The sequence below is a fragment of the Dermochelys coriacea genome, chromosome 23 (assembly GCF_009764565.3).
Source record: "Dermochelys coriacea isolate rDerCor1 chromosome 23, rDerCor1.pri.v4, whole genome shotgun sequence".
In the NCBI taxonomy this organism is placed as follows: domain Eukaryota; kingdom Metazoa; phylum Chordata; order Testudines; family Dermochelyidae; genus Dermochelys; species Dermochelys coriacea.
The window spans coordinates 4,734,824-4,759,393 of record NC_050090.1 but is presented as its reverse complement, the minus strand read 5'-3'; the positions used below and the strand labels follow the sequence as shown (position 1 = coordinate 4,759,393).

General features: G+C 57.2%; 2 protein-coding genes across 6 annotated transcripts in view; both read right to left on the bottom strand.

The window, feature by feature from the left end:
• PRKD2 (protein kinase D2) overlaps nucleotides 1–539 on the bottom strand; it is a 30,955-nt gene extending 30,416 nt beyond the window's left edge. Inside the window, exon 1 of the mRNA XM_038382065.2 lies at nucleotides 103–539. Coding sequence (XP_038237993.1) covers nucleotides 103–336 — 234 coding nt within the window. The 5' untranslated portion in view covers nucleotides 337–539. The remainder of the gene's footprint in view (nucleotides 1–102) is intronic.
• Nucleotides 540–8,072: 7,533 nt separating this feature from the next.
• STRN4 (striatin 4) overlaps nucleotides 8,073–24,570 on the bottom strand; it is a 28,376-nt gene continuing 11,878 nt past the window's right edge. For 4 of the 5 annotated variants that reach the window (XM_038382078.2, XM_043501617.1, XM_043501615.1 and 1 more), the window contains exons 5-18: nucleotides 23,847–24,047; nucleotides 22,845–23,001; nucleotides 21,236–21,386; nucleotides 18,962–19,075; nucleotides 18,536–18,654; nucleotides 15,988–16,163; nucleotides 15,434–15,481; nucleotides 14,609–14,730; nucleotides 13,948–14,115; nucleotides 12,977–13,117; nucleotides 12,499–12,597; nucleotides 11,657–11,743; nucleotides 10,822–11,010; nucleotides 8,073–10,714 (exon numbers count right to left, since the gene is read on the bottom strand). In XM_038382078.2, coding sequence (XP_038238006.1) covers nucleotides 10,841–11,010; nucleotides 11,657–11,743; nucleotides 12,499–12,597; nucleotides 12,977–13,117; nucleotides 13,948–14,115; nucleotides 14,609–14,730; nucleotides 15,434–15,481; nucleotides 15,988–16,163; nucleotides 18,536–18,654; nucleotides 18,962–19,075; nucleotides 21,236–21,386; nucleotides 22,845–23,001; nucleotides 23,847–24,047 — 1,753 coding nt within the window. In that variant the 3' untranslated portion in view covers nucleotides 8,073–10,714; nucleotides 10,822–10,840. The remainder of the gene's footprint in view (nucleotides 10,715–10,821; nucleotides 11,011–11,656; nucleotides 11,744–12,498; nucleotides 12,598–12,976; nucleotides 13,118–13,947; nucleotides 14,116–14,608; nucleotides 14,731–15,433; nucleotides 15,482–15,987; nucleotides 16,164–18,535; nucleotides 18,655–18,961; nucleotides 19,076–21,235; nucleotides 21,387–22,844; nucleotides 23,002–23,846; nucleotides 24,048–24,570) is intronic. The other variant, XM_038382079.2, reaches the window with a different exon arrangement.

Here is a 24,570-nt window from a genome sequence, read left to right as displayed (position 1 = left end):
TCTCTCGCTTCTTGGGCCCGGAGTTATCTGGTCCCTCCGGGCAGCGCCTGACCCCCCAGACCGCCCCACACCCGCCCCATCGCGCTCCCTTCCCCCCTTTACCTTCTGGTCCACGATGGAGCAGGCCAGCTGCTTGACATGAGCCAGGTCCGAGGCCGCGGGGAGCAGGACGAACTCCCGGGTCAGCCCGATCTGGAGGTGGAAAGAGACCCCCTGGCAAGCGGCGCAGGACCCAGGTGCCATCGGCGCGGGCTCCGGGGCTGCCAGGCAGCCTCCCGGGGTCCCGGGGGAAGAAGGGAGGGCCGGGGGACCGGCGCAGGCGGGTGGGGAGGCCATGGAGGCCCCCGGAGAGACGCACAGACTCCCCCGCCCCTGCACCCCGAACCCAGGCGTCCGGGTCTGGCTGTCACATCCGAAGCGGGCAGCGCATCCCGGAGGGGCGCGGCGCACGAGAGCTGGCCGGGGGGCGCACGGGTCCTGGCACGGCCGGGAGCGCACGGCCGGGGGCGCACGGGTCCTGGCACGGCCGGGAGCGCACGGCCGGGGCGCACGGGTCCTGGCACGGCCGGGGGCGCACGGGGACCCGGCCGGCGCCTGTCGCTCTGCTCCGCCGCTGCTTTCTTTTTCTTCCCCCCCAAACTTTACGGGCGGCCGGGACTGAGGAGGAAGTGCCGTGAGTGACGGGCCGCGTGGCCAATGGCGAGCTCCGGGGATGAAGTCAGACGACTCTTCCCCCCCCCCAACTCCCCTCCCGCCACCTCTCTCCACACCCCGCCCCGGGAGAGCGCGGCAGGGCGCCCCAGCCGCCCCCCCGACACACACACATACACTTCTCCTGCTGTCCCGCACTGGAAGCAGATGGGGGGCAGCCCGCCCCCCGCCCCGTCTGTCTACATGGGTGGCTGGAGTCCTCCCCACTAAACAAGGCTCTGGGGGGGCAGCGGACCATTCCCTCTCCTGTGTTCCCACTTCTGCTGGGATTCCCCCCCACATCCCACGCCGTTGGTGCCCCCCAGAGAGAGCTGGGGCCACCCGCCACTCAGCCTTGGGACCCCTTTCTCCCCTCTGCGGTCAGTTCCCCCCCACGCTGGGGAGAGCGCCCCCTGCTGGCACTAGGGAGCCTGATCCCTCTGCCCGTGGTTTGGGGTCCTGCCTGCACCTAGAAGGGAAGGGGGCTGCAGCCAAGCGAGTCCAGGGAGGCTCTTGCAGGGGGTAGGGGCTGCAGAGGAGAAGGATCTCACGTCAGTGGGGGGACAAGGCAGCGGCCAGTGCTAGGTGTGAAGATGAGAGAGACAAGAGGCCAGATTCTGTGATCTGCTCCAGTCCATGTGTGGTATCTCAGCTTGCTTGCAAGTGTGCGTTGGCCAATGCAGGCCTGCGGAGCGGCAAGTCTGCATGGGAGATGCCGGCAGAGTTGCCCATTGACAGCTGCATGGGTGCCCCTGTGTGTTTGTTTGTGCATGCGGGCAATGACATGTTTGCACATGTGCGTTTGCTCGTGCACATTTGCTTGTGCATGCATGCAGAGTGGCAAGTTTGCCCAGGTGTGTTTGCATATGGAGGGGTGCCAGGCGTGTTTGCAGATGTGTTTGCTCACGTCTGTGTGCAGTGTGTGTTTGTACACATGTTGGCACACGCCTGTGCAGGGGCACATTTGCACAAACATGTAGGTCACGGGGTTGCACATTGTACATGGCACTTGTCAACACATCCAGGACCCTGGAAGAAGTTCTAATGTGACCACTTGGGGAGCAAGCTTCCCCATCAGGGACCTTTGTCTGTGGGTCCCCATGCCTCCTCCCACTTTCCCCAGGAAAGTGGCAGGGAGAGGAAGGGAGGTGAACACCGAATCTCTACTCCCCCCTCCAGGGCTCAGAAGAACCACTCACTGCTGCTGTCATCTCCGCATGGCCTGCCTTAGACAAACATCCTGCCACCAGTGCCGGAGGGGCTGGGAGCTCCCCCACCCACAGAGACCTGGGGGCAGGAGCCGTGGCTGTCTAGGCCTGGGAGGGGACAGAGCAGAGGAGCCTGGGGGATGTTCTCAACCTGAGCCCTGCTGAGCTAGAGCCGGGAGCTGTTCGCATAAGGGGAAGGAAGTGGGGATTAGCCCAAAGGCCCATCTACCCCGGTATCCTGTCTCCTTCAGTGCCCTGGCACCAGCTGTTGCAGAAGAAGGTGTCCCCTGGTGGGCAATGAATGAATAACCTGCCTAGCAGGGAAGTTACCTCTTCACCCCCATCACGGAGACTTTGGCTCAGGCCCTGCAGCTGGAGGATTTTCATAGATCCCAAAGCCAGAGAACAGCCCCACAATAGTTCCTGGAGCAGATGTGTTTGAAAACCACCAGATTCAAACATTGCCAGAGGTGGAGCAGGCCGGCTGCTGGATATGAGCCGGGTCTGAGGCCACGGGGAGGAGGACGAACTCCCGAGTCTGCCCAATCCGGATGTGGACCGACACCTCTTTCAGTCTTCCCGGTCTTTACTCAGCTCTGGCCCCTGCTATGTGTCGGCTCCCCTTTGGGACGAACGGAAGCAAACCCGCTATTCCAGTCTAGGGCAGCCAAATATTAGCAGGGAGGGGTAGCTCAGTGGCCTGCTAAATCCAGGGTTGCGAGTTCAATCCTTGAGGGGGCCATTTAGGGATCTGGGCCAAAAATTGGTCCTCCTTTGAGCAGGGGGTTGGACTAGATGACCTCCTGAGGTCCCTTCCAACCCTGATATTCTATGATTTGCAGAATGAATGGCATTGGCACAAAGTTGCCTACAACCTGTCACTTCCTGGTTCTTCTGTAGCACTTGCCAGCCAGCCATCTCAAAGCCAGGTGTCAGCATCATTATCCCTATTTTACAGATGGAGAAACTGAGGCACAGAGCAGGGAAGTGACTCATCCAGCAGGGCAGGGGCAGAGCTGGGGACAGAACCCAGGTCGCCCAAGTCCCAGCTCACGAGACCATGCCCCAGGAACCTGTCATGCTGGGTGCTATCCATTCTTACTGATTTTAGCTTTATTCAAGTATCGGGTAGGAGCGCTAGCCACGGCCCAGGATCCCATTGTGCCAGGCGCTGTACAGACACAGAACACAAAACCGGTTCCTGCCCCGAAGAGCTGCCCATCTAAGTACAGAAGAGTCGGACCAGAAAGGGCTGATTTGTCCCTATCCGCTCCTGAGTATGGCACTGGGAAGGTGGGGGAGGAGTAGAACTCACTCCTTAATTGTGCCCTGGGGATTATTAGCTAATGTCACTGGAAGCAGGAAGGAGGGGAGGGGTATGGGAAGGGGCCCTAAGGAGAGGGCTCCCAGCCACTGCTAGGAGGAGTAATGGAGACTTGGCCATGCAGAGCCAGAACACCAGCTGCCCCTGGGCAAGGGGAAGCTGAGCACAGAGTCATCTTCCTGCCCTGGCCCCGCACCACCCTCTCTGCCCTGGGGGGAAGGAGCCCAACAGGTTGGGCAGCATTCCGACCCAGCCATCCTGGCACCCTGCTGCAGGCCCCAGCGGGCGGGGGCACTGCCCCAGCTCATGTCCCTGCGTGTGGGTACGCTTGTGCAGGCACCCCATCCTGCTGGCGTACATGGTGGGGGCGTGCATGCAGTCAAGCATGTACAGATGTGCACAGGCTGCCCTGCGTTGGCGGACACGACAGTTTGTGGGGTACACACAAGTGTCTGGGTGTGCAGAGGTGTGTGTATGTGTTCTCAAATGTGCACGGTTCTGCACAATGGTATGCACAGTGCATGTGCCTCTGTGTACAGGGCATGTGGGTGCAATGCATGTTTCTGCATGTGCAAGGTGTGGAAAGCATGTTCATGTGTGTGCAGTGCGTGTTCATGCGCATGCAATGCACGTACAAAGCATGTTCATTGGTGTGCAATGCATGTTCGTGCATGTGCAATGCGTGTTTGTGCATGTTCATGTGTGTGCAATGTGTGGTTCTTGAGCAGATGGCTTGCAGAGTTGCTGGGAGTTCTGCCAGGGGCTCTCAGAGCCTTACAGCCCCAGCCCCGCCCTGTTTACATCGGGAAGAGCAGACCCGGCCGCACCCTCTTGGGAGCCTCAAAGTGGATTGAGGACAGGCTGGGCTTTCCTGCCCTGTATGCAGCCAGGCCTAGGCCGGTTTGAGTGCGGGATGAGAGGGGCTTTGTTCTGGGCAGGTTCTGCAGGTGCTTCCCGCGGCACCCCACCCCCAGCCACCGCCAACGCAAACAGCAGCGGGAAGAGGCCCCAGGCTGCAGTCACAAAGCAGCTGGCCGCCAACAGCCCATGCCAGCCACAGGGCAGCTCTACCAGTGCCCCTCAATCCCAACCCGCAGCCCCCTGGCCACCTCCTTTCCAGCTCTATTGCTGCTCCTCTATCCCCTGCTAGTCCAGCCCTGATCTCTCCCCACACAGTTCTGCTGATGCCTCTCAAGTCTTGCCCCACAGGCCCCCCTGTTGTTCCCTGATCCTTACCCGACTTGAGGAGCACTCCCATATTTAGAAAAAGGAGCATCCCAATTAAATAAACATTAGGAGGAACATAACGGGAATCGGGGCATCTTTGCTGGGGACTTAGGTGGCGGGAGTGTTTCTGTTAGTCCCAGCCTCTGCCCCCGGGTTGGCTGGTTCAAAACCAGTTCCTCCTCTTTTCCGAGGAAGTTTTGCTTCTTGGAAATAAATACGAGACATGGGTGGGTGTACTTGTGTACCGTCCGGGAAGTTTCCTGGCAGCCACTGCTGAAAGCAACATTCAACCTACTTAAAAACAATCAAACAATCCATCCATATAAATAAACCTTACAGAGCTCCTCACCCAGCATGGGGGGAGGGAAATTTTGGCCCAGTGAGCCTGCATCTCCCATTAGCTTTCGGGGGCTCGGCCCCTCTGGAAATCAGGGCCTTAAAAGACACCTGCCCCTGAGCTCTAGACACAGCCAAGCCTTTACAAAGTTCACATCTTCCCCACCCTCCCAGCCAATCCCAGGGGAAACAGTCTTGTGCATGGAGTGAAGGCACAAGCACCAAGTCAGCTCCCCATTATTATTAGGTGTATTACAGTAGCACCTCATGGACCAGGACCTCATTGTGCTAAGGCAGGGGTGGGCAAACGTTTTGGCCTGAGGGCCACATCGGGGAATAGAAATTGTATGGAGGGCCATGAATGCTCACAGAATTAGGGCTGAGATGTAGGAGGGGGTGATGGCTCTGGTTGGGGTGTAGGCTCTGGGATGGGGCTGGGGATGAGGAGTTTGGGGTGTAGGAGAGTGCTCTGGGCTGGGACCAAAGGGTTCGGAGGGCAGGAGGGGGATCAGGGCTGGGGGCGTGGTGAGAGGCTCAGGGGTGCAGGGTCTGAGCAGCGCTTATCTCAAGCATCTCCTGGAAGCAGTGGCATGTCCCTTCTCCAGCTCCTACGCGGAGGCACAGCCAGGTGTCTCTGCATGCTGCCCCATCTGCAGGCGCTGCCGCAGCAGCTCCCATTGGAGCGCCAAAGGGGGCCATTGGAATGCGTAGGAGCTGGAGGGAGGCCATGATGCAGCTTCTGGGAGCCACGTGGTGTAACTCCAAACCCCGCACCCCAGCTGGAACACCAGAGCAGGGCCGAGCCGCATGGTGCAGCCCCCCCGACCCAGCACCCCAGCTGGAGTGCCGAAGCAGGGCCGAGACACATGGTGTGCCCCCCCCCACCCAGCACCCCGGCTGGAGTGGGGCTAAGTAGTGCACGCCCCCTCCAAGACCCAGTGCCCCAGCTGGAGCACTAGAGTGGGCCAAGCCGCGTAGTGTGCCCCCCCCAAACCCAGCACCCCAGGTGGAGCGCCCGACTGAGGCAAGCTTAAAACAGCTCACGGGCCGGATCCGGCCCATGGGATGTAGATTGCCCACCCGTGTGCTGAGGGCTAGAGATTTTTTTCACTGCTATTTGGTGTATTACAGTCATGGCTAGGCACTCCAGACATACATCAGGACCCTTTTGTGCTAGGGGGCTGTACATTTTTATTGCTATTAGGTGTATTATGGTAGTGCCTAGGAGCCCCAGTCCTGGATCGTGCCCCATTGTGCTAGGGGCTGTACAAACACAGAACAGAGACAGCCCCTGCCACAAAGAGCCGAGAACCCGCCCAAGAACCTCCCTCCCAGACACACACGTCTAGGGGCCATCGCCTCAAGGGGCCCAGCAGATCGCAGCCCCTACGTGACAACATGAGAGTCCATATCTGAGACACCCAAGGCCAAATTAAGGCAGTTGAGGGCCCTTGGGACACTCCCACCGGAGTCCTTCATCACTCCTGTTCCCAGGCCCACACCCACCTCCACCAGAGCTGTCTGCTGGAGATCCATTCGTACTCTTCTTTGGGAAGGCTGGGCCCCCCACTGCTCCCTACCTTCGTGTGAGGTGGGAGGCAGGGGTCTCAGCACCTACCTGCTCCTCCGGGTGCGTGAGGGCACCGTGCTGGCACCAACCGAGTAGAGTCACAATAGGGCAGATATTCCCCCCACACACACACATCCCCTTCTCCTTTCGAGAGACTTTGCCCATGCCAATGTCTCTCGCAACAGCTGCCCCACTGCCCCTTTCACCCCAACCCCACCCCCTTCCACAATGGAGCTCTGCTCAGGGCCACAGAAGGGGTCAATCAGACTCATCTTCACTCTCCACTGCAATGCTGGAAGCCCTAGCAGGGGCGAACATCAGGATCCAGAGGCAGGGGAAAGCCCATTCATTACCGTCCAGCCCCACGCCCCCAGGTCAGGATTGGGTCCCGTTACACAGCTCCCACCCATCAGCCCACTCTGGTTTCAAACAAGCCCTGGTGCTGGGGACCAGGCTCTGGTCCCAGCTAGGGATGGGTGCACTGCAGGGGCACGGGGACAGGGGAACGTCGGCCAGGGGAGACAGATGCAGACCGAGCTGCTCCTATTGCAGTGGGCTCCTGGAAGCTGCTAATGGTGCGGTCTCTGGGGCAGGTTTGGAGGGGGGGGGTGCTGACCCACCCCTAGGGGGAAGTTTTTCTGCCCCACGAGTGGCATCCCGCTGAGCTGATCCTCTGCCTGCACAGGGGAGCATCAGCTGGGCTCTCGCTTCGCCAACCCTGCAAACCCCAGCCAGTCGCTCTTGGGCCTGGAAGCCAAGTCTTGGGGGCCTCTCCAAGGCCGCAGGAAGGCAAATATTAGAACTCCAGGGAAGGGGGGGGGGGTCTGACGGGAGGCCCTTGCAGAGGAGCGAGCAGCACAGAGAGGGATCTGTCACATATGTTTTAATATCACAAATCTTGGACGTCCAGTATCTCCCCCCTCCCCACCAGCTCAGACCATCAGGCTCATCTAGACAGATGGCCCGTCTTTCACACCCCAGGCCAGTTCTGATTAACAGCCCGTCTGCCTGGGCTCCCCTGCGCTCTGCCGCCGATCACCGCAAAGGGCTCATCTAGTCCAGTCCCTTCCCATCCTCCCTGCAGCTCTGGATCAGGCTCCTCTAGGCCAGTTTCCTGGCTCCAGGCAAAGCAAATCCTCGATGTTAGCAAATGACCCTTCCAGAGCTTGACCCCTTTGGAAGCAGGCACAGAATGCTTTCCCTGGGAAAGGCTCGCCTGTGTGAAATGCCCACATGAGCAGAGCCGCACATGCTATGAAGGTGGTCTGCAGCAGTTGCCCCGCACCAGGGCCTGAGCAGGGTCAGGGCTTGGTTGGGAGGAGTCCAGGAAACCTCAGGGAGTGGTGCATTGGGCACTAGGGGGTGCTGCACTGCTGGAGGCATAGGCAGACAGACCTAAACCCAAGGCCTTGCGCTCGCTGAAATTCCCAGGGCATGTCCTGTTCCCTACCACCACCCACCCAAGAGTCAGTATCAAATCTGAGATGTGGGGCAGAGTCCAGCTTGGATGATTCCCCCTGCAGTTTCAATAAGATAACAGATTCTCCTTCACTTCCTATCCTAAACTGATCCTGTCCTACTCTGTGCGACGTCACTACACGCTACGTCCCAGAGGTAACTGCATTTCAGCAGGGGAGTGAGAGTGTGCCCCGCTCTGTACAAACAATTGCTGCATAAACCTGGCTCAATGCAGTGACAAGGAGGGGAAAGAACCTCCTTCTTATTCCAAAGGGGGTTTATTGAGGCAGATTTTTTCACATACAATTCAGTCTTGTGATTAAACAGGATCAAAAAAACCCAACCCAAATAGGTCAAATAAATATACAATAAAAAGTTAAACGGCATTAAAAAGGCGAGTGCTCTCAGTTTGGATAAATACAGCACACCAATACATACAGTATACTGGGGACGTCGGGCGAGGTTTTCAAGAGCGGCTAGCGATTTGATTTCTTGGGGAGCTCCCCAGCCTCGACATAGCCTAATGTGGCCTGATTGCCAGAGGGCAGCTGGCTCAGCAATGCCCCCCTTTAGAGCTGGCACCCCACAATCGCTAGTCGGTTTGAAAATGCCAGCGGTAGAGACTATCACACAGTGATAACATGGTTTGTGGTCACTTTAGCTTCAGCCCTTTAGGTGTCTCTGGGTTCGGTTTCGATCGGATTTCATTTGTACAGAATATACAAGGAGTTTTTCTTTGTTACAGGCAATAAGATGAAATAAAGAAGAGATGGCAGGGGATGCCAACCAGGGGGCAGGGATCTGCATCTCTCCGGCCATGGTGGAATCAGCCCCCGCCCCCAGTAGAGAGGTTCAAGAGAGCCCTGCGATCAAAGCTAACATTCCCCTTTTCGTTCCCCCCTCGTCAGTCTGGTTCCTGGTGTTGTCATGGGATTCTGCCTGAAGCAGCGACATGGCACAGGCTGCAGGGGGCACCCCACGGAGTGATGGGTTAGTGTCCAAGCCAAAGGGGGGAAGCCGCCCCTGCTGAGATGGGGGTAACACTCAGCTGCTCAACGGCACCATGCACTTTGCGAACAGGAAGCAGGGAGGAAAAATTACTGTCCCCCTTGAGGGCAGGGAAAGAGATATGCCGGGAGGAAAAGGGACTGCCCCAAGGAGTGGGAACAGAACCCAGGAGTTTTGACTCCCAGCAGGCCTTCTGCCCTAACCATTAGGCCCCACTGCCTCTCAAGCAGGGTTGCAGTCTTGGTGACATTAGCAGAGCTGCGGGTGGGCCATGTGCCCACAGGCAGAGCCTAGGTCACTGTCTGAGGGTGGGGGGCAGGTAGGGAAGGCACTGTAGCCTCGGGTATGTGGACTTTATTGCTGGGGTGATGGCGAGGGCGACTCTTCCCCAAACCGACTGAGCGCCGTGGGATCCATCAGGCTCCGTGCATGGTTGTGTCCAACCCTTGCCAGGGGAACGCCCGGCCTGCTGGCACTGGCTTGCTTGAGGGGGTGGGTAGGGGGTGTTTGGCTGGTTCAGCCACCCTAGGTAACACTGCTCATGTCCAGTCCTGAAAGGGTGGCCTTGCCCCTGGGAGCAGCATGGGGGTTTAGTGTTCTGTGGGGAGCACTCCAGGTGCCAGGCTCTGCCTGGACTGCGCTGGGGGTGGGCCAAGAACCAGGCTGCAGTCGAAGGGCAGGAGAACCGTTCATGGATGAATAGAGCTCCTCTCACAGGGCAGGCAGGCACCCCTGGGCTAAGGGAGCAGTAGCGTCACACAGGAACTGCCTGCTCGGAGACCCCCTCCTCTGGTAGGAAGGCATTATTGCTACAATAAGGTAGGAAGCCAAGGAGGCCGAGGGCTGCCCCCAGGACCTGATGGGGCCAGGATCCAGGGCAGCGCCAAGAGGTGATCTGACATGGGAGGCTGGCTGGCCTGCAAACTGGAGGGCTAATAGGGCAGTGTGGGCTGCACAGCCAGGCCGAGGGCAGCAGCAGCTCTGGAGACCAAACACTCCAAATCAAGCCCAGTGGCGCTGCCCCCTGCAGGGGTGAGAGGGGAGGGCAGCACCCCTCAGCCCCTCCACTGTCAATGCTGTAACCCCTGGGCCTGAGTCCCATCCCCCTGTCTCAGTCACTCGCCCGGGCTGGCAGCAGCCTGGGAACCGCCTTGCTACCCCCACACTGCTCCCCACAGGAAGGAACCTTCCTGGCCTGACCCAACTCACTGGGGCCTCTTATCCCAGGTCAACCTGAGCAATCTCCCAGCTGGCCCCCTCTTAAAATCGGTGCCCCTCCCTCCCTGGCTCTCCAGCCCCCCTTGTGATCACTAAGCCTGCCCCCAAACCCCTCCTGCTGACGGGCCTGGCATTAGCCGGCAAGGGCAGCTTGATTGGAAGCCAGCTGCAAGGGGCCGGCAGGGGACAGCTCAGGGAGGAAAGGAAGAGGCCAGGAGACAGTTCTGGAGGGTTTATGAACCCTAAAGGTCCAGGGGTTACTTTGTGGTCTGGCAGTGCCTTGCCCAGGGAAGTTAGGGGCAGCAAGAGCTGTCCTGGTGCTGGGGAGGGGACGAGTGCCCGTCATGGAACAGCTGGGCCCAGCCCCTCCCCGCCATTAGCTGTGCCTGGCCCTGAACACTTTCCACTCGCTAGCTGGGAAATAAAACCAGGCGACCTTGAAACAAGCAGAAAAAACATTCCAGAATCTGGCTGCTGGGCCCTGAGGGCATGGAGAGGGCTGGTCACGGGGCTGTCATCCTCCCCTGCCTACCCTCCCCAGCCACACACGTCCGTGCCACTCCACTGGGTGAGAAGAGCCGCCCCTTGGCAGCAGGTCCTGAGCTGTGGGGAGGTGGGGGGGATACGCTCATCGCCAGATGGGGTTAGCACCTCTGGAGAGTCCCGGGGACCCACCTGTTGGGAGACACAAGAGGAGCAGGCCAGTGGCAGGCGAGGGAGCGGGGCGGAGGGCCCCCTGGCCTCCCACTCCAGCGCTACCCTGTCCCGCAGCCCCAGCTCACCTGCAGGATCCTCTGCCACTCATACAAAGACCTTGGCAAGGGCGTCGGCCCCGGCACTGGCGATCAGGGCCTTGCTGGGGTGGAAGGCCACAGCGTGGATGGCCTCCTCGTGCTTCTTGCGGTGGGCCGTGATCTCCTGCACACACGTCTTGTTGTCCAGGTTCCAGAGACGCAGAGAGCAGTCGTGGCCTGGGAGAGCCATCGGAGAAGGGTCACCCGTGGTCAGGGGAGAAAATACTCACCCACGGAGTCAGGAATAGAACTCAGGAGTCCTGGCTCCCAGCCCCCTTGCTCTAACCACTAGACCCCACTGCCCTGCCAGCGCTAGGGACAGAAGCCAGGAGTCCTGGCTCCCATTTCCCTGCTCTTTTCTCAAAGCCCCGCCAGCAAAGCCCAGACCTCCCCCGCATGACACTCTGGGTCGCTTGTTTACTGCACTTAGTGCTGGATTCATTTCCCAGTGAACACGCCCAGCATGGGCAGTACCAGGTCAAATGCCCCCGCATTGCTCCCTGTACTGGAAGGACACCTCCCGCTAGGGGTGGGAGAGGCGAGCCCAGGCCCCAAGACCCATTTGGTCCTCGGCCCCAATGATGCAGTCAAGACGGCAGGTCTAGTCATGCCAGCAGCGATGGTGGGTGCCCTGCTCGGAAGCTGCTGAGATCTAGCAAATTCATTTCACTCCGGGGCCACGCGGGCGGGAACGATTTTTGGTCCCCGCTGGATTTGAACCCCCGGATCACTGCCCGTCCTCCCCCCCGCAGATGACTCTCAAAGCCGAAAGCAGGCAAGATGCATGCAGCTGGGGGGCAGGGTGGAGCAGAGAGACACTTACTTCCGGACATAAGGAAGACCCCGTTGGGGTCCACGGCAAGGCAGGTGACAGCATCCAAGTGAGCGACCATGGAGTGGATGGCTTTCCCTTGGCACAGAGAGGAGAAAGGGTTAATAGGGCAGCTCCCACTCATGCCTGGGGCCTGCTCTAACCAGTAGGTGTTCTCCTCACAGCCCATGGGGTGGGGTAGCTTACAGCACTGGATTCCCCATGGGCGTGGGAAAGGCGGCTCCCTCTACTGGGGGGGTCTTGGAGCAGCATGCTTACGGGAGGGCACAGAGGGGACGCCAGGCTGGCAAGAGGGGATGGGACCCTCCTGGGGAAGGGGGAGACAGTGACACCCCCAGGTGGGTGAGTGGGGTCGGCTGGGAGCCATCAGATCTGTAGACACGGTCTGTTCAAGGCAGGTGAAGGGAGCTGGAGGGTGGGAGGGACATGGGCCTTGGGAGGGAGCCGATCCCATCGCATCATGAGTGAGTCTCCCTGCGAAGGGTGCACGGGGAGGCTCACACGTGTGCCCTGGGGAGGTGGCAGGTGGCACAGCAGGGGCTGGGCCCTGCATGCACAGATTTCAATGGAAACGGCCCCATAACTGCCACCTGCCTCTCTTCCCACCCCCAGCAGACGGGGGACGTCCAACGCAGGACCCCAAAGCACAATGGATGTCAGAGCCTCCCTCAAGAGCCTCAAGGCTGTGGGAGAGATAGCCCCATGAGGTGGAGCTCTGGGAAACAGCAAGGCCCTTCGCCCGTAGGAGATTGGGCTGGCTGCTTTCCTGCCGGGGGTGAGGTTGAGAAGGGGGCGGCAGGTCTGCCCCAGCCGCCAGCGAACGGCGGCCCTACCTGTCCGGTTGTCCAAGAAGCGGATCCCTCGGTCGTCGTGCGCTGTGATGGTGATGGGCTGCGTCGGATGGCTTACCACGTGATTGATTTGACTGAATCCTGGGTCAGAACATGGAAGAGGGAGCAGGTTACCACCAAACCACCTATGATCCCTCTTCCCCCACCCTGGCCTGACCCCTCCTGTGCTCATCCCTCTACCGCTCCCTGCTGGAGAAGCACCTTCCAGGCAAGGATCTCAAAGCACAAACTAAACTGCTGGGCTTCACCGCTGCCTGGGAGATGGACACCTCACGGCGGGGAGGGAGGGATTCAGGGAGAGGCAGTGACTTGCCTACCATCACACAGCGAATCAATAAGAGCTGTGAACAGAACCCAGGAGTCCTGACTCCCAGCCTCCCCCACCCTCCTGTGCTCTAACCACTAGACCCCACTCCCCTCCCACAGCTGGGACTAGAACGCAGGACTCGCCCCAGCTCACCAGTGGTGGCTCTGGATTCCAGCGTCAGGATGGACTGGGAGGTCTCCAGGTCGTACAGCACTGTGTTGCCCGTTCGGAAGGCAGCCACAACATGGGCAGGGTCTGTGCTGGCGAACACGACAGAGGTAGGGATTCCGTACTCTGCGGGAGGGGCAGGGACACAGGGAGAACAATGAAGGCCGCCTTACGGGACCAACCATCACACTTCAGTGCCAACACCACACCTGCTGTGGCGCCAGACAGAGCAAAGCATTCCAATCGCACTAATACACAGGTCTCAACCCAACCACTCCCAAAATGCAGCCATCTCTGGGGTGGAGTATGTCACGTGCACACAGCAACGGCACACAGTTTACAACGGGAAGTGAAGTGCCTCCCTGTATCCCATTGAAACTAGAGATCTGTTAGAGAGACAGAACAGCATTCCCTCAGTTGGAATTTGAGCAGGGCATCGGGCAGCATCGTGACTTTTTGGGAAGTTACCAAGGGATCTTCAATGCCAAGAGAGAATGGCCCTTGTTTTAGATGGCACCTATCTAAAGTACATATGTGCCCACTACATCTCTGTAGTATCTGAGGATCTCACAATCTTTAATGGATTTATCCTCACAATGCCCATGAGGCAGGGCAGGCCTATAATCCCCATTACACAGATGGAGAAACTGAGGCACAGAGAGACTAAGTGACTTGCCCAAGATCACAAAAGCAGTCTGTGGAGGAGCAGGGACTTGAACCCAGGTCTTCCAAGTCCTAGGCCAGGGCCCTAACCAACATGTGGGCCATCCTCCCACATACTGAACCACAGCATTCCCTAGTACTGTGCTAGGGCACTGGGGTCAAGACTGACCCAAAAACAGAGAGCTCCCCATCCTGTTCCTAACCCCCCAAAGCCTTAATCTGGTAGGGAACACCCGCTCAAAGGGGGTCCCATTTCCCAGCCAGGCTGTTATCCCAGGGTAGGGTTCGCTCACCACGCTCCGTGTTGTAGGTGCTGAGGCAGGATGGGTTCTCACTAGGGTCCCATATCCTGACCGTGCCATCTGCTGAACACGAAGCCAGGCGGTTCTTGGAAGGGCAGAAAGCCAGGCCCCAGATAGCATCCATGTGGCCTTCCAGGACGTTGCTGAGGACTCCTGAATCTGGGCCAGAAACAACGCCGGGGTCAAGGAGGAGTTACGCCACATCCTGGCTCCCAGCTGGGGAGCGTCACCCTAATTTGCCCCAGGGCCCTCCTCCAGCTGAGAGTTCCCAGCATACAGTGCTCCACCTCCACAGGAGTGACCAGGCCGCAGTGCATACTGGGAACCGTAGTCTCCACAGTCAAGTTGAGGGCCACTGCGTCCTGGTGAGTTTTCTACACATCAGGTACAGCCTGTCAGCTCCTGAAGAGATTCCAGCACAGCCCTCTAGTGGGTATTGGCACGCCCACCCCCAGCACTGCCACCCTGCCCTCCCCTCTCTGGAAAACTCCCAGCAACTCCAAGGAGACAAAACCACCCTGAAAATCACCCAAAATCTCCTATTTGGGCCTCACTCTGCCTGCTATCAGGAGACAGGCTGGATACTCTGGGGTCTGCTCAGTGCACAGGGACTGCCAGGGGAGAGGACGGACAGACAGCTGCCTTCACCCACCATAACTGTCGTAAGGATCCATGGTCAAATCTGGGACCCTCCAGAAGCGGATCTTGGTGTCCGTTCCTCCGCTGTAGCAATACTCGCTGTTACAGCCCATGGCAACGGAGAGCACTGGACCCCTGCAGAAACGGGACAGCCACAGAAATGAAGGGCAGGGTGAAGGAAATGGGGCAGAGAAAGAATGGGGGAGGGGGACTTCCAAAGCTGTAGGATGGGGCTTCCCCTCTCTGCCCCACACTCACAAGGACTCTCCCAAGGAGCGAGCGTGGGTACAAACCACACAGGATGAGCCAACCACAGCCACCCACTAGGGGAAAGGCACAGCTGCCTGGAGCCCATCTGAGCCCTGGGAAGGCGTTCGGGGAGTCAGAGCACCCTCTAGTGGCAAAGTCTCTAGTTTGCTGCTGCTCATTTGGCACTCCAGACAGCACCTGCCTGGACTGAACCACTCATCCCTCATGGACTGACGGAGTCGTTTAATGAACTTGCAAGACACTGGAGCTGCATTAACTGCACTTGTGGGTAGGCTGGGGGTTCAGAATTAGCCCTGACCCTCTCGCCCCAACCTCCTGCAGGTTTAAGCCTCACCCCTTCATTAAATCAGACTGCCGAGACCAGGGTTCCAACATCTGATCCCAAAGGCTGTACAGGGGCCAAGGATCCAGACTCTAGGATCATGAGCTTGACTCTCTGGGACCACAGAGTACATTGGGGAGATGCTCCGGCCACTCATGGATTCTGGACCCTGGGATCAAAACACGGGTGGGGCGATGCCCCTTTGGGCAGAGGTACCAGGCATCAGCCTCACACCCCAGGACTCACCTGTGCGCCCGGAAAGCGTAGACCGGCTCCACGTCCAGTGCGGCATTCCTGCAGCAGGAGAGGAAAGGGCAGAGATTAGGGGGAGAGGGGGACCCCAGTTGGCAGGGCTGAATGCTTTATACTCTACCGCCCGGCAGGACTGGCTCAGGGACATGGCCGGACCCCACAGTGGAAACGTCCAGGGTTCAATGTGTGACTTTCCCTCAGCATTAGGGAACAAGGGGAGGGGATGTTGCTGGGATTTTAACCCTTTTGTGAGCACGTCAAACTGAACAAATCAGGTTCATAGCTGGCAGTGCTCCCCTTCCCAACCTCCCCATCCCAAAATAATCAGCCCCACATGCAGTATGATGTGGGATGCCAGGGGGGAACCCTGAGGGGCTGCTGGCTGGCAGATGCCTTAGACATGTGGGTGTATTTATGTTCTCCCTTCCCCAGATTTGGTTTTTACAGGGTGTGGTTAACGCATCTCCCTGGCAATCCCTCCCCCACGCAGCACCTCCTGCTGACCCTGCTGAGCCTGGCATGCTCCCCAAGCTACAGGCGAGGCTCACTTCTTGGCAGCAACTGTCTTCTGGAGGTTCCACAGCTTCAGCGTGCCATCCTCAGAGGCTGTGACTAGTGCGGACTCTGTGTGGTGGAAAACCAGGGCCCGGATCCCGTCATAGTGACTCCGGAGGGTGAACTTGGGATTCCAGGTCTTCTTAAAGGCGTCCTTGCCATCTGACAGCTGGAAACACAAAACAAGGCTGCGTGATCATAGTTACGTTCTCCTCCTCCTCTGAGCTGGGCCAAGCCATCTTTGTCCATTTTCAATTAGAGCCCCTGACAGGGACCAGCAGTCAGACTGTTTCTGCACATCCTCTGCAGTTCTCTGAAAACATTCACTCAATGTGCAGCAGCAGTCCAAAAAGTGAACAGAATGCTGGGAATCATTAAAAAAGGGAAAAAAAAAAAAATATATTGCCTCTCCATAAATACATGGTACGCCCACATCTTGGATACTGTGTGCAGATGTGGTCGCTCCGTCTCAAAAAAGATATACTGGAATTGGAAAAGGTTCAGAAAAGGGCAACAAAAATTATTAGGTTATGGAACAGTTGCCAGATGAGGAGAGATTAATAAGACTGGGACTTTTCAGCTTGGAAAAGAGACGACTAAGGGGGGATATGATTGAGATCTATAAAATCATGACTGGTTTGGAGAAAGTAAATAAGGAAGTGTTATTTACTCCTTCTCATAACACAAGAGCTAGGGGCCACCAAATGAAATTAATAGGCAGCAGGTTTAAAACAAACAAAAGGAAGTATTTTTTTCACACAACGCACAGTCAACCTGTGGAACTCCTTGCCAGAGGATGTTGTGAAGGCCAAGACTATAACAGGGTTCAAAAAAGAACTAGATAAGTTCATGGAGGATAGGTCCATCAATAGCTATTAGCCAGGATGGGCAGGGATAGTGTCCTTAGCCTGTTTACCAGAAGCTGGGAATGGGCGACAGGATGGATCAGGTGATGACCACCTGTTCTGTTCATTCCCTCTGGGGCACCTGGCATTGGCCACTGTCGGAAGACAGGACACCAGGCTAGATGGACCTTTGGTCTGACCCAGTATGGCTGTTCTTATGTTCTGCTTGTGGGTTATTATCTCAAGCATCTGCCTGCCGGCTCAGTACCACACCTGTCTTAACTACATTAGGTCCTTATATGGCCTCCATCACTATGGTATCAGAGCACCTCCTCTCAACACCTTGTGAGACAGGGCAGAGCAGGGGTATTATTAATTATTATATTATTATTACTGTCTCTGTTCGCACAGCACCTAGCACAATGGGGCCCTGGGCCATGACTAGGGCTCCTATGCGCTAACGTAATACACCTAATAAATAATAATTTCACTGATGGGGAAACTGAGGCACAGTGACTCACCCAAGGTCACAGAGGCATCGTGTGGCAAAGGAGAGACTTGAATCAGGTCTCCCAAGTCCCAGGCAAGAGTCATAACCACTCCTCTCAACCCCAAACAGGCTCAGTTATAAACTTTTGTTGATGCCAACAGCAACGTGGCTTTTCATGGAATTATGGAGCTACAGGGCTGGAAGGGACTCCAAGGGATCCTCTAGTCCACCCCTCTGCACTGCGGCAGGGCTGAGGCTACCTCCCGTCTGGCCCTGGGAGCCATGCGCTCAGGTCTGGCGCTGGGAACGCTCAGGACAGAGCAGGGGTGGATTAGAACAAAACTCTTCTCAGAAGAGCTAAGAGAGGCAGGAAAAAAATCCAAACTGGCCTCGTACGCCTTCCTGCACTGGAAAATGGCTGCATACTTGAAAGGGAAACTACCAATCCAATAGAGACTGGTCATTCTGGTATGTTCACTGGCTATGCAGGAGGGTGTTCTGGTGGTCCCATAGGAATCAGAGTTTGCTCCATATGTCCCAGACCCACTCCGAGAAGGCCCCACCTCTAGCCCCCACTAGAGTTCCCATCTGGACTACTAGTAGACACGTCCTGCCAGATGCCAACTGTCTGCCTGGTGCACATGGAGCAAGACAGCATCTGTATCAGACAGGACCCAATCATGTGGTCTGTCCATGTCCACACCCAGATAAGATGGTAGCTAGCGCAGCCCCCAAAGCACAGGGGTCCCTGCAGCTCCCTGCATGGAATTTCCCCACCACCACCCCAGCAGGCAGGCAGCTGGCTTCTGCACCAGCTGAGATCCTTGGGTTACTTCCTGCAGAGGGCATTACAATACATTCCAAGCTGAGGGAGATAGCAGCTAGGTCTGCGGAGAGAAATGATTGCTAAACTCCAACCAGGGGGTGAATGGGAGGAGATGTTCCTGGATACTGCTGTGCCCAGGGACCCCAGGTGCCAAAAAGATCCTTAGGCTGTGGGGCTCATTATACTCATCTCGATGGGCAGATGTCAGTACAAAGGACAGCTGGGTATTAGAGCCCACTGGAATAGGATGTATGGGGTGCACGGAGCGGTGCTGTGCCACGGATGCCTGGCACCACAGGCGGTACTGACTAACGCTCATGGAGCCTGGGCTAAGGGCCAGCTCGGAAAGCTGGGGTGAGGAGATGACGCCGGCTACTCACATCACAACTGAGCTCGTTGTCATTGGTGACAGTCAGGTCTGCCAGGTCCCCCAGACTTACTTCCCCTCCGCCGATGGTGTCCATGATAAACACGTCCGAGGAGAAGCCAAGCGACCCTGCTGCAAGGGGAGAAGGGGCAAAGCTCAGGTCTAACTGGAGAGGTGCCAGGTGGGAGCGGGTTTACAACTGAAGGAAAGGTGGCAGTATTCCAAGCTTGAGAAGGGTATGCTGGGAGCACCCCTAGGTGGGAGGTGGTCTGTAGGGCCTCTAACTGGGGATTTGCTGAAGAGGTCCAAAGAGGATCAGAGGAACATGACAGCCTGAGCGTGATGGACCCCCCTCCGCCCCCCACAACTTCTCCCCTCCATAGCACAATCCCCACCCCGCAGCCAGAAACAGGAGGGGAACAAAGGGACTAGGTGTTACCTTCGTGAGACCTGGGGTGACTGGAGATGGCAGATGGAACGGATGGTTTAGGAGGCAGCCCATCGACGTCCCGGAGATCGGCAAGCATGCCTTGAAGCTTAACTCTCCGACTCTCTGAAGAGGAAGGAAAGATGAGGGAGGAAGGTTAAAATCCAGGCCCTGGCAGCATGGTAAGAGACAGGTAGCTTTTTTGGGAACAGGACCAGAGCCCTGAAATATACTGAGCATGGGTTTGCCCTCAGCATTTGTTAGTTTCACTGCTTCCCCTGTTCTTGGTGGAAGTCTTTAATCCAGCCACATGGGAAAGAGAAACATGCAAGAAGAGGAATTCATTCAATGAAGCCCTATGGCCTGTGCTATGCAGGGGGTCAGACTACCTGCTCACAATGATCCCTTCTGGCCTGGGAATCTACGAAGAGGAAAAGAACCAAAGGAACAGGCCTGGGACCTCTTTTGTTCTATAGGGGTTCTTATCTCGCCCTCATCATCAGGGCGCCCTTCAGACATGCAGTAACTGACACAATAACCACCTCTCCCCTGTGGTTCGTTCTATCCCACAAGGGCGGGGATTGTATGGGCAGGGGTGTTGTTTTGGTAAAGTTTTGCTGTTGTTGATTAAAATGTCCACACCACTCTGTTTCTGTTAGAGGAGCCTGGTTGGAGCAGTGCTCCCAGCACTGTGAGCAAAGGGTGGGCGGATTTCAGATAGTCCTTAGCTCCTGGGGGAGTTTGTTCCGCAGTCTGGGACTGACCTGTGAGGACAATCCGTCTCCTGTGCAGACAGGCGTTACGCAGATGGTAACAAAGTTCCATGGTGCTGGAGGAGCAGCGTCATCAACCATGCTCCCACCCTGAAGCCTCTTTTAGATCGTAGCCTGGGCCCAGTTCTTGAGATAAGGACTGAGACCATGAACTAGATTCAATTTCTGCAGGTTGCCGGTATAGAGGGCAGAGGATATGTGTGACATGCTCACAGCAGCCAGCGCTGCTGACCCAAAACTGCCTTCGACTCATGGTTTGAAACTGATGATGCCTCTTTAACAAGAAAGCTTTCCTTCCAGGCTGGGACACTGCATGGCCCATTGCAGCCCAGAGGAAATATGGAGTGTTAAATTCCTGAGAACACAAGGTTATAGCAGCTCTAGAGGGCGCTCACGTCATATGGAGTTCGGGCCCAGGGGCTAGGACCAGCTTCACTGCCAGGAATTGGAGCTGCCAGGAGCCAGGCTGGAATCACTGATGGGGGGGTGGGGAGAGAGGAATGGACTACTGTACAAGTATATGTGGGAACAGGGGAGGGAACGCTTCATGCCATCCAAGCCTGCAGAGGAAGTGCAACTGCTCCGTGCTTTCCTGCTGAAGGCTGGTTGAGGGCAGCCCCGAGGGGAAAGCAGGATCATCCCAACCGGACATGGGAACAGCAGCTGCTGCTAGCAATGTGCTCCTCAGGAAGTCTGTGTTTCCTCTCTGAAAGCTCAGAGCACCGCTGGGGGAGGAAGGGGCCAGGGAACCCCACATCCCTGCAGCAGAGATGGGGAGTCAGTGGCTCTTTCACCTTGCTAGAAACCTTTTCCAGTTTGGGAAGTTAAACCAGAGTTTGCAGTGTGACCCAGCAGTAAAGCGCACAACAGATCCCAGGGAGTGGGAGTGCGTATAGGGATCTCAGGGAAGGGAGGGAGCAGATCCTCTTTACGGGGCTCTTGGGATTTACGTGCAGTTCTAGGCACCATGGTCCCTGGAGGATATGAACGAACCAGAGGGAGTATGACAAACAGAAATGATCCAGGAGGGGGCTGAGACTAAAGGTATTCTTCTTCCTGACTCCTAGCCTTCCTGCTGTAATCACTAGACCCCCACTCCCCTCCCAGCCGACTCCCAATAGAACCTGACTCTCAGCCCCCCGGGACAGCCATTATACCCCAGTCCTTTCCCGTAGCCAGAGATAGAACCCAGGCATCCTGGCTCTCAGCAGTCAGGTGCTCTATGCAAAGCTTGGCTAAGCTACGAGGCAGCTGTAGCGGGGACAAGTCGCATATACATGAAGGATGTCACCCCAAAGGTAGGTGGGGAATTCGTTTGGCTGACACATGGATGCAAGTTGCAGCAATGGAGGGTTAATGTGGGATGTAAGGAGCTGGGGAATGATCTCCCCCAGGGAGATGCGGAGAAGTGGGGCAGCCCCATCGCATGGAGACACAGAACCAGACTGGAGGGTTTGGTCCTGTGGGGATGGCTGCTGGGAGCTCTAGGATCCTATCCACACACTCCCATTACCAAGCTCGTTCCCGTCCCCGATGCGCCGGGCGTCCCCGGAGCCCTCGCCGTTCTCCCCAGAGCCCAAGAAGTCAAACTCGTTCAAGGCATCCTCAGAGTCTTCATCATCCTCCTCATCCTCCACCTCGGGCATCAGGGGCTTTGTGGCAAGCTGGTAACACAGACTGGAGAGAGTTAGCCTAGGGCAGGGGGGCTCCAAGCTTAGCCTGCTCCCCGCAGCCTGTGGACACAATGCGGAGACACCAGCCCACAGGATTGACAGACCCAGACCCGGGATGGGTCCCAGATAGATTCTGTTCAACACAGGAGGGCTGGGAGAGGAAGATCAGAGACCATGGCCAAGAAAAGCCAGCGCTACTGATTAGCTAGGGCGGGGCACATCTGCAGACGTGGGAAGGATGCTGCCATTCTCCAGGCGGAGTGCTTAGGGGGAGCTGTGTGCACATAGGGCTGCAGTCACTAAAAGGGTTAACTGTTCTATACAAGACCAATAGCCGCTCATACACATAAGCACAGCGCAGGGCTCTGCGCATGCGTGTTAGGACACGCCTGTGCACCGACATTAACACAACTTAGGGCTTCTCTGGCTGTCCCATTACCATGCCCCCAGATTGAGCACTGGGGCGGCAGGTCCCTCTCACCATGGGGCAGGCTGGAGTTGGGAAGGTGAAGTCGTTTCAGGCATCAGTGTGTTATGGCAGCGGGGTCAGACCACCCCTCTGCAATCTCCATGCTGCAGCATGGATCTCGTTAGAAGCCAGAGACAGTTGATGGGTAGAAACGGGACAAGGGAACCCTGCAGAAGAAATCATCACTCCCCCATCAGCAAGGGAAGGGGAACCAAGAAAAAGAGGGTGTATGGGGCAATGTTTAGAGCACAGGGGCAGCCAGGAGTCCTAGGTTCTATCCCCACCTCTGGGAGGAGTGCGTGTCTAGTGGTTAGAGCAGGGGGGGCTGCTGGGAATCAGGACTCCTGGGTTCTATCCCCAGCTCTGTCACCGACTCACCACATGACTGGGCATGTCACTTCCCTGCTCGCTCTGTGCCTCACATCCCCCATCTGTAAAATGGGCACAATGCTGGTGCACCCCGCAGGACAGAGTGTGGGGATTGATTAAAGCACTTTGAGGTCCTTGGATGAAAATGCCAGAGGAAGGCCAGGAATTATCATTGCTAGAAGTTTTCACCTTCAGCTCCCACCACCCACAGTAGGGGACAACTTCCTATCCGGCCGCCAAGGCAAACGCAGGAGCATCTGATCATTATGTTACTTGTCCATTTATAGCACTCTTCTGCAGAGACTTATCAAGCACTTTATAAAAGCGGATGTGTATTAACCTTGTTATACAGCTGGGGAAACAGAGGCACACGGACAGGATTGGCCCACGGCCATACAGTGAGACAGTAATAAAGCTGAGAACAGAACCCAAGAGTCCTGACTCCCAGTGAATCCTTGTTCTAACCAATCCACTACACTCTCCTCTCAGAGGAGCCAGGAGTTCTGATGCCCAGCCCCTGCCATCAGAAACCTATCGGGAGTGCTTGTTAGAGTGGCCCAGGACATGTTAATGTCTGAAATGGAACAGTCTCCTGTCCTTGTAAGACCTGCCTTTACTCGCTGTTTCTTGTGCTGTCGCTGGGTCTCGAGAGGAAGGCCTTCCAGATCTTCCTCTTCATCGCTGTCCTCATCCTCGCAGTTCTGGAGGAAGGGGATTTTCTCCATCACCGAGCTGCTGATTCGGTCCTTTGTCTCCTTCCCGGCATTCCTGCCAGAGGCAGAGGTGATACCAGGCCAGTGTTAGGGAACGAGGCTGCACTGCGGCCCCCCGGCCCAGCATGGCCCACTGGGCAGAGAGAATGGAGAGCAGCTGCATTGTGGAAGCTGGGGAGAAGGGACAGAAACCTCCCTGGTTCAGGGCACGAGCTGAGTTCTCGCTGCCTGCGGTTGGGAAGTAATGCCATGGGGTCTCCTGTCACACCTGCCTCTGAAGCAGCTGGGGCCAGCCACTGAGAGTCCTGCTCTGCTTCCTAAGCTAGAAGATCTCCATGGCCCAGAGGTCCCTCCCATGGCGCCCTGCAGCTGGATATCACCACTTTTGAGATACCATGCAGCAAAACCCCTCGGTGGGGGGCAGCTCCCCCCATACCATGCCGACTCCAGGAAAAGCACCATCTAGGCAGCACGCCCCCTTTTTACCAAGTAGAATCAGGGCCAAGATCCCTCCCTGCAGTGGGTGTATCCCCCTCCATGCAGTGCATCACCCATCTCCCCTACCAGCCAGACTCTGGGTTGAATGCATCCAGCAGAGACATCCCGCCCCCAGCTTCCCCCACCAGTCAGAACCCCCCTCATCCAGCGGAGACCTACCCTGCCCCATGAGACACCCCAGGCTGGAACCCCCCTCCCCTGCCAGCAGGATCCCCATCCATCCATCTAGGAGAGCACCCCCTCCCTTAGCAGCCAAACCTCATCCATGCAGCAGTCTGTGAGAACCCCCAGCAAAGAGAAGCACGCAGCCCCCGATATAACTCAAGAGGAGGCACAGAACAGTGATGCCCCCTACAGGAGGGAAGCAAGATGCATGGATAGAACAGTGGGCTGCCCGCTCACCTTTTAATCTGGTCCTCGATCTGTTTGACAAGCAACGACTCGCCCCCGTTCAGCCCAGGGGGCCCCGGAGCGGGACCCAGCCCCAAGTCGCTGGGCTCCACGGTGCCATTCAGCTCCACAGAGCAGCGACCCAGCAGGGAGCGCACTCGCTTGGAACGCATGTCCAGGATGGTGTCTGTGTAGCCCACTTCTTCCAGGTACCTGCGATGAAGGAGAAAGGCGAGTTGAGAGCTAGAGTCCATGGCAGGACAGTGTAACGCTCTCCGTCTGCGGATCTCCACGCACTTTAGAGACATGGCAGGTCAGCAATCTCTCCAGAGCTGGCATGGGAAAGGGACTGCTCCAAGTCAGCAAAGCAGACTTGAGAACTTCCCTCTTGCAGTCCTGTGCTTTCCCTCACTTTGTCCATGATGCCAAGATGGCTGCACAGACTTAGGGGGAAAATGAGGGAGGCTCAGGCAGATCCCCAAGGAGTCCCTCTCTGGAGGAGGGTGGAGCATGAGACAGCCCTCCACGCTGCCAGCGGCATTTGATCCTCAGAGGGTGGTGGCTCTCCCAGACACAGGGCACATGCCACATTAAAGGGAACATAGCTGCAGAGAGGAAGCGTGAGCCTGTGTGTAAGGCTGGGAGTCAGGAGAACTGGGTTCTATCCCCTTAGCACTGCCACTGGCTTGCTGGGTGACCTCAGGCAAGTCACTTGCGTTCTCAGCATCTCGATTCC